We start from the raw sequence: 8,896 nt of genomic DNA on the forward strand, positions 1-8,896 counted from the left end.
GGGGGAGGAAGGGAAAGGATGGGCAGAAGGGGGTCAGAGGCCAGGTGTGGTGGCTCATGCCTGTAATCCCAGCACTTTCGGCAGATCACCTGAGGTCAGGAGTTCAAGACCAGCCTGGACAACATGGTGAAACCCTGTCTCTAATAAAAGTACAAGGAAAAAAGAAATTAGCTGGGTGTGGTGGCACATGTCTGTAATCCCAGCTACTTGGGAAGCTGAGGCAGGGGAATGGCTTGAACCCGGGAAGCAGAGGTTGCAGTGAGCCTAGATACTGCCACTGCATTCTAGCCTGGATGACAGAGCAAGAATCCGTTCCCTCTCAGAAAACAAGCAAACAAATACACAAAAAGGAGCAGGTGTGAAAGGCTAGAGGGCCCTGTCCTGTAGGCCTCCTAAGGTGTGGTGAGAAACACAGGATTTCTCTTAGTTGCTATAGAGCCATTGAAGTCTCCAGCAGGGAGTTAATGCATCTGGTTTACCTTTTAAAAGGATCACAGTAGCTCCCTAAGCGGGGCCCAGGACCAGCTCAGACCCTTGGCAAATGGATTCCAGGCTCCATGCAGGCCTGCTGAGTCAGACCGGAAGGGAGGCCCCAAGCCCGCTGCCACTCCTGGGGCTCTGCGCCAGGTCCTGGGCTGAGTGTGCTCCCTGCATGATTGCTTTCAATTTCTGTAAACTTGTGATGTGGGGATTCTTAGCAGCATCCCACAGAGTGGAAGCCAAGGTCCTGAGAGGCAAAGCCACTTGCCTAAGGTCCCTGGGCTTATATGAGCAGAGCCCTGGACTCCTCCCTGTACCATGAGGCGCCTCCCACCTCTCCCCTCCTCACAAGCTTCCTGTAAATCTAAGACCAGGGATAAGAAGTGGGGCTCAGACGGGCTATGTGAATTGCCCAAGGTCACCGATCTAGGATTGGGTGCAGCCAGTGTTCACAGAAGGATCCTCTGATGCCTCTACTTGAATGCCTCCAGTAACAGGCGACTCATGACCCTCTCCATTTTAATGATAGTGGAAGAGCTTGTTTTTAAAGAAGACCTTTTCAAACTTAATGTGCATATGAACTCTAGAGAGTTTTCTTAAAATGCAGGTATCTTATACCTATCCTAAGTGATTCTGATTTCAGTGGGTGGGTAGGTCCAAGACCCACAACCTTGCATTTCAAGAAGCTCACCTTTCTGCTAACAGAAGGTTATGAGCTCTCCATGAGGAGGGGCTCTGACTTGGTCCAGAGATCTGCCCTGTCTGTATGTGAGCAGGAAGCTGAGGGGTGGGGAGGAGGTGATGGGAAGGCAGTCCCCAGGAGATGCAATGGGAGCCTTGAAGTATCTGTGGGGTGCCTGGAACAGAGAAGCAGCCACTTTGTGAGTGTCACAAATTATCATTATCATTAATATTTGAACTTGATGTCCTCTTTGTCACGCTACTTTCAGACCAAGGACCCCAGAGGATATGGACACCCCTCAGTGGTGGCCGGTAGTCACTGTGCTCACGGCTGGGGCTCATTTTGCGGCCCTGGTTGACCAAGAAGCTTCTCATCTCATCCATTTTGGCCCCAAGGAAAGCAGCCCTGGGCCTGCCCTGCCACAAATCTCTGTGAGCAACATAGACTTTGCCTTCAACCTCCGCAGACAGTTGGCTTTGAACAACCGTGGAGGGAACATTCTCTTCTCCTCGGCAAGCATCTCCCTGGCCTTGGCCATGCTTTCTCTCGGGGCCCCAGTGGCCAGCAGGACCCAGCTCCTGGAGGGTCTGGGGTTCAATCTCACTGTGGTATCTGAGGCAGAGATCCAGGAGGGCTTCTGGGATCTGCTGCTCAGGCTCCTGGGGCAGGGTCCCCAGCTCCTCCTGACCACGGCCCAGTGCGGGTTCAGTGGCCTGGGCTCAGGGACCAACCAGAGCCTAGAGGAGGCCCCAAAACACATTGATGAATACATAGAGAAGCAGACCCAGGGGAAGCTCGGGGCCTGGGAAAAGGACCTCGGCAGTGAAATGGCAGCGGTTCCGGTGAATCCCATACTCCTCAGAGGTAAGAGGGTGTGTGCCCCATGCAAGTCTCCTTCCCAGACTCCCAGAACACAGGCTCCAACCATACCCTAGCCCCACCCCTCACAGCATCTGGAAAGTGCCCCTCTGGACTTGGATAAAGATGACACTCAGTGAGCATCTGCCCCTGGATCCTTGATGCCTCTACTTGAATGCCTCCCGTAACAGACGACTCATCACCTTCTCCATTTTAATGATACTTGAAGAGTTTGTTTTTAAAGACTTTTTCAAACTTAATGTGCATATGAACTCTCCAAAGAGTTTGCTTAAAATGCAGGTATCTTGTACCTATCCTAAGTGATTCTGTTTTCAGTGGATGGGTAAGTCCAAGACTTGTGTTCGAAGATGCTCACCTCCCTTCCCGACACAGGTTCTGCTAATGGAAGGCTATGACCTCCCCTTTGAGTAACTCTAGAAGCCACCACTCTATTAAGTAAGATGAATTTCCTTCTTCTGGCAGGCCTTAGGAGGCATGAATCAGAGCAGGAAGAGTCCTAAAGCAGGGAGGCCCTAAATTTTTTCCAAGAGAGCAAACAGGCCACATGGCCCCACCCCTGTGTGTGTTTAAACAATACGGTCATGACACTCAACCCACGGCTGTTAATGTCTGGCTTAGTTTAACAGTCAGACCATACTGATGTCATGGTGGCCATTGACTGTTAATGTCTGGCTTAGTTTAACAATCAGACCATACTGATGTCATGGTGGCCATTGACTGTTAATGTCTGGCTCAGTTTAACAATCAGACCATACTGATGTCATGGTGGCCATTGACTGTTAATGTCTGGCTCAGTTTAACAATCAGACCATACTGATGTCATGGTGGCCATTGACTGTTAATGTCTGGCTTAGTTTAACAATCAGACCATACTGATGTCATGGTGGCCATTGACTGTTAATGTCTGGCTTAGTTTAACAATCACACCATACTGATGTCATGGTGGCCATTGACTGTTAATGTCTGGCTTAGTTTAACAGTCAGACCATACTGATGTCATGGTGGCCATTGACTGTTAATGTCTGGCTTAGTTTAACAGTCAGACCATACTGATGTCATGGTGGCCATTGACTGTTAATGTCTGGCTTAGTTTAACAATCAGACCATACTGATGTCATGGTGGCCATTGACTGTTAATGTCTGGCTTAGTTTAACAATCAGACCATACTGATGTCATGGTGGCCACTGACTGTTAATGTCTGGCTTAGTTTAACGGTCAGACCATACTGATGTCATGGTGGCCACTGACTGTTAATGTCTGGCTTAGTTTAACAGTCAGACCATACTGATGTCATGGTGGCCATTGACTGTTAATGTCTGGCTTAGTTTAACAGTCAGACCATACTGATGTCATGGTGGCCATTGACTGTTAATGTCTGGCTTAGTTTAACAATCAGACCATACTGATGTCATGGTGGCCATTGACTGTTAATGTCTGGCTTAGTTTAACAATCAGACCATACTGATGTCATGGTGGCCATTGACTGTTAATGTCTGGCTTAGTTTAACAATCAGACCATACTGATGTCATGGTGGCCATTGACTGTTAATGTCTGACTTAGTTTAACGGTCAGACCATACTGATGTCATGGTGGCCATTGACTGTTAATGTCTGGCTTAGTTTAACAATCAGACCATACTGATGTCATGGTGGCCATTGACTGTTAATGTCTGGCTTAGTTTAACAATCAGACCATACTGATGTCATGGTGGCCATTGACTGTTAATGTCTGGTTTAGTTTAACGGTCAGACCATACTCATACTGATGTCATGGTGGCCATTGACTGTTAATGTCTGGTTTAGTTTAACGGTCAGACCATACTGATGTCATGGTGGCCATTTGGAGGTAGGCAGGGGACAGGTGTTGTTATCCCATTGTTTTCATTCAGGACTCAGGAGGTGAACTCCATCCTCACATTTGTATAGTGCTCTGTGGGTCTCAGAGTGTGTGTACCCCACAATCTCCCTTGACTCTCTCGTCTGGGTGAAGCACATTAGGCTTATCTTAGCAAATATGCCTAAGATCAATGTTCCCATTTTACAGATGAGAAAACAGATCTTTTTTAAAGAAAAAAATTTCCTTGAGCCAGTAGGCATCACTCAAATATGCGTCTTTGACTATTGAAGGTGTGTATGTGTAAACATGTTTACACATATGTGCACACACACACTGAGTGGGTAGTTCTTATCCACATGCCAGCTCTGCGCCTATTTAGTTGCTAATTCTCATCACAACCCAACAAGGTAGATATTATCACGTCCACTTGAAAGATGAGAAAACTGACGCAAAGTCGGGAAACTCGCCCTCGATTTCAAAGCCAGGCAGAGCCCAGCTTTCAGATCCACACCTGCCTTCAGGAAGCTTGTGCCACAGTGATGTTTTCTCTTAAAAATTAACCGCCTCCAGGAGAGATTAAGGAGATGAGAGAGGATTGCTGTTTATGTGATTATAATTTTATCCTATTGTAATAGCATCAAATATTGATCATTTTCAATTGAGGAAACAGAAGCTCAGGGAGGCTGAGAGCTCAGGCCCCAGGGCTACACTGGTACTAAGGGACTGACCTCTCAGGAGTGAGTTATTGAGTGGGACTTGGCTTCCTGAGTGTGGACTCCAAGATTCCAGCATCCAAGCTGCTTTTCCCACTCCCACAAGCTGCCAAAAGGGTGACCCCAAGCCCGTTCTCAGTTCTCTGTGAGGATGACATCCATGTTGCTCTTCCCCTCAGCTGAGTGGACAAAGCCCTTTGACTCAGCTGCCACCAGCCCAAAGGAGGTCTTCGTACACAAGCACAGGACTGTGTGGGTGTCCATGATGAAGGAGAAGGCCAGCCACCACTTCCTGCATGACCCTGAGCTGTGGGGCTCTGTGCTGCAGATGGACCATGCTGGGAACACCACCACCTTCTTCATCTTCCCCAATAGGGGCAAGGTGAGGCAGCTGAAAGATACTCTGCTGCCTGAAATACTGGTTAAGTGGGACAGTCTGCTCAGGACCAGGTAACCTGCACACAGCAGAGCCCCATGGAGGCCGGCCCTGCCATCTCCCTCATCCACTCTAAAGAATCCCCAGGGTACAGTCACCCCAAGGGCACTGTCACCCCAAGGGCACTGTCACCCCAGGGCACTGTCATGTCTAGGGCACTGTCACCCCAGGGCACTATCATCCCCCAGGATGCTGTCACTTCCAGTGCACTGTCACCCCCAGGCACAGTCACCCCAGGACACTATCCCTACTCAGAACACTGTCATTCCCAGGGCACTGTCACCCCAGGGCACTGGCACTGTCACCCCAGGGAAGGACACTGTCACCCCAGAACACTGTTCCTACTCAGAGCACTGTCACTCCCAGGGCACTGTCATCCCCCAGGATGCTGTCACCCCCAGGACACTCTCACCTCCAAGACACTGTCATCACTTAAGATATTGTCACCCTCCCAGAGTACTGTCACATCCAGAACACTGTCATTCCTCGGGGCACTGTTATTTCCAGGACACTGTCCCCCTACAGGTATTGTCAACCCTCCAAGACACTGTTGCCCCCAGGACACTATCATCCCCCACCCACAGCATCATCACCTTCAGAACACATTGTCATGGCACTGTCACCACAGGGACACAGTCACCCCCCATGGTATTGTCACCCTCAGGGCTCTGTCACCCTCCAGGACACTGTCACTGGCCTCCTTGAAAATATCAGTTTGGGTCCCAGGGAGTAAGGGCTGGAGAGAGCATGGGCCCAGGAGTCTGTAGGCTGGTCCCAGTCCCAGCTTTGCTGCAGACACCGTGACCTGTCATGGGCTCCCTGGGCCTCTCACACTGTTTAAGAGTCTGGTGCTCTGGCTTGCCCCAGTCTCAGCCTTCTCCCTCCTCTGCCTTGCCGTCTGTGTTCCCAACCCCTTAATGCTTGTTCCTGGAACCCACTGAGCTCCCTGCAGTTCTTTGCATTTGCCAGGCTATTCCCCAGCCCTGGGCGTTTGTGTGTGTGAATTCTCATCCTGGCATGCCCTTTTTTGACCCAGTCCTCTTTGGGAGTCTTCTTTATTCAAGGCATAGCAGAGCTATGAAGGCTTGATGGGTCAATGTAACAGGCAAGGTGTGCCCCCTCTGGGTTCCTGGGAGCATCATCGTATCACCTGCTATTATCACATGGGAATAACAGTGTCTTCCTCATAGGGCTTCCGTGTCATTGTATCTACAACCCCCTTTCCACACTGAGGTGAATTGGGGGTGATATGCCATTTAGAAATCTCACACCCACTGCCCCTTGGAGAATGGACTGGAGGGGGTGTTGTGGGGCAGAGGGACCCAAGGCAGGGAAGAAGGTGAGAGGCTGTTTCAGGGTCTCTACTGCAACCCAAATTCTGTCTCTCCACAGAGAACTCGATTTCCACTTCCCCAAGTTTTCCATTTCCAGAACCTACAGACTGGAGGTGGAGCGACAAGAGTGACTGTGGGTGGAGGCTTCCCCGGGCAGCTGGACTGAGCATCTCTAAAGTAACTGGGGATGGTGAGTTCAGAGGAACTCTCGGTGTCTTTTGCTGAACACTGGAGGGAGCGCTCCAGTACCTCCTTAGAGACGGAGATGCTGTTTCCTTTAACATTGCAAGTTGCTGTTTGCTTCCTTCCATTTATTCCATGACTGCAACCTGCCTTTGTCAAGACACTGGGGACCCCGAAGGAGATAAGGAGAGGGAAGGCAGCAGCTATGCACTTCATGTCCCAGGTTGAAAGAGCAGAGGATACTTCCTGGGGAGGTCACTCCTGCTTTTAAGCCTAAAGGACAAGCTATGAAAGAAGGGACTCAGATGGAACATGGGTAACAGCTTGGTCCCCAGGGAACTGCAGGTTTCTAAGTATTCCACGATCGAGTCATCACCCTCCTGCCCAGAGCATGTCTCCCACTGTCCATAGCGTGCTGCTTGACTGAGCTTCATGGCATCCCACATGCCCCCATAGTTTTCACCTTCCTACTTTGGCTCAGACTTTTAATATTTAAACCCCCCAGAATGTTCTCCCATCTCTGAATATTCAAATGATATCAAGTCTTTCAGGTGTTGTGCAAATGTTACCTTCTCCATGAAGGTTTCTCTGCTCTCATCCTTCACCCCCACTCTCAAAAAGAAATCTATCCTGATAACTTTCCACTCTTGCTTTCGTTACCTGTCTTATCTTCTCAATCAAATGATGAGCTCCTTCAAAGTCAGTCCAATCCATGTTTCTATCCCCTACCATCTCTGGCACAGTGGATTGCACAGCATTGGTGGTCAGTAAATGCTTAATGAATAAATTCATGACTAAATGAGTGATGCAGTGAGTGAGGAGAAATGAGTGAAATGAAGTGAATGAAAGAATAAGTCAATTAGGATTGGGTGAAAGAGTGGTTGGATGAATGGATGGATGCATGGATGGAGTAATGGGTGGGTGGACAGATAGATGCCGGTGTGATATTCAAAATAAACTGCCATCAGTATAATGCAGATGCCAGCCATAAAAATGGGTATAGATGGGGATATTGGTGATTGGATGAATGAATAGGTGACAAGTGAGTAGCTGGAATCATGGATGGAAAGATGTGTGGGTAGTGAGGTGCATGGATGATGTGTGGATGGGTGTGTAAGTTAGTGGTGCATGGACAGGTACATGAATACATGAATGGTGCATGCAGAGATAAGTGAATGGCTGAGAGGGGATGGAGTATGGTTGGCTGGCTGGCTGGTTGAATGAATCAATGACAGATGGACAAGCATCAGACAGGAGTATTTAAGAGTAATAGATGGATAGTGAAGTTTTTAAAGGATAGATAGAAGAATGACTAACTGTGTAAGTGAATAGATGGATACATATGGGGTTAAGTAACAGAATAGAAAAAAAATTGGCCCCAACATCAAGACCTGGTTTTTGCATCTTATGGGGTGGCTTGATGATTCTAGAATTTTCCTTGCAGGTCACTCATAAGGCCATGATGACTTTGGATAAGAAGGACTCTGAAGCTGCTGCAGCCACCAGAGTCCAGCTCACCCCAGGGCCTCGCCCAGACCTTGACTTCCCACCCTCTTCAGGCACTGAGTTCAATCGGCCCTTCCTAATGATGACTTTCCACATGGAAATGGGAAGCATGCTTTTTCTGGGGAAGATTGTCAAGCCACTGGGATAATGCTCTTTCCGGCATGCTGGGCGACTCAAAGGGAAGAGAATGGCCTACACAACAGGGAACTTCTATTGCAGGCTCAAGTTTAATGAGAAGTTACATATACCTGGGTTTTTTGCTTGGTTTTCACAGGAACCTATGGGGATGAGGATAGTAACATTGAACAGGGCTGTTCTGCACACAGTTAGCAGCTACCACTGAGCAAACACCTCCTGGGCAGCAAATGCTTTCTATCTCTTATCTCACTTTAAAATGAATTACCACAACAATCTAACAAAATAAGTGTTTGGTTGAACCATATGAAATTGCTTACGTTTCAGTTGCACCTATATTTTGTAGATACAAAAAAAAGGCAACTTCTTATGATCCAACCCTTACCATAGCTGAGGATCAGAGAATTTTATAGACGTGCTCAGGCTCACTGAGCTAGAAAGCAGGCGAGCTCCATTCCAGTCTTATCCATTTTGCTAAATTAATGAATCTCAAACTTTACAGTATGTACAAATTCCCTGTGGATCTTTTTATAAAGCAAATTTTAATTCAATAGGTCTGGGATGGGGCCTGAGGTCCCATATTTCTTATAAGGTCCCGGTGATGCCAAGGCTGCTGGTAGGGTGGCCACACATTGAACAACAGGTTGCTAAACTCACTTGGCCCCATAATCCCCAGAGAGGTTAAGCTGGTGTGGCCAGCAGCGCAGAGG

The 8,896-nt window shown here is 48.4% G+C and overlaps 1 protein-coding gene across 1 annotated transcript; it reads left to right on the top strand.

Moving 5' to 3' along the window:
• The first annotated feature begins 598 nt into the window (after positions 1-598).
• On the top strand, positions 599-8,469 carry LOC100395507 (putative serpin A13). Its single transcript, XM_035262191.3, has 5 exons — positions 599-838; positions 1,431-2,026; positions 4,772-5,042; positions 6,421-6,539; positions 7,990-8,469. The coding sequence occupies exons 1-4, from the start codon at positions 768-770 to the stop codon at positions 6,491-6,493; spliced, it is 1,011 nt and encodes a 336-aa protein (XP_035118082.1). The 5' UTR covers positions 599-767; the 3' UTR covers positions 6,494-6,539; positions 7,990-8,469.
• Positions 8,470-8,896: the final 427 nt, after the last annotated feature.

The sequence above is a fragment of the Callithrix jacchus genome, chromosome 8 (genome assembly GCF_049354715.1).
Source record: "Callithrix jacchus isolate 240 chromosome 8, calJac240_pri, whole genome shotgun sequence".
Taxonomy (NCBI): Eukaryota; Metazoa; Chordata; class Mammalia; order Primates; family Cebidae; genus Callithrix; species Callithrix jacchus.

What these genes read in the sequence shown, in the direction of transcription:
- LOC100395507 (XM_035262191.3), top strand. Translation starts at nt 768, where the DNA reads ATGAGCAGAGCCCTGGACTCCTCCCTGTACCATGAGGCGCCTCCCACC. An exon ending in GAATCCCATACTCCTCAGAG is followed by an intron (nt 2,027 to 4,771) that starts GTAAGAGGGTGT and finishes TCTTCCCCTCAG; the next exon opens with CTGAGTGGACAAAGCCCTTT. An exon ending in GACAGTCTGCTCAGGACCAG is followed by an intron (nt 5,043 to 6,420) that starts GTAACCTGCACA and finishes GTCTCTCCACAG; the next exon opens with AGAACTCGATTTCCACTTCC.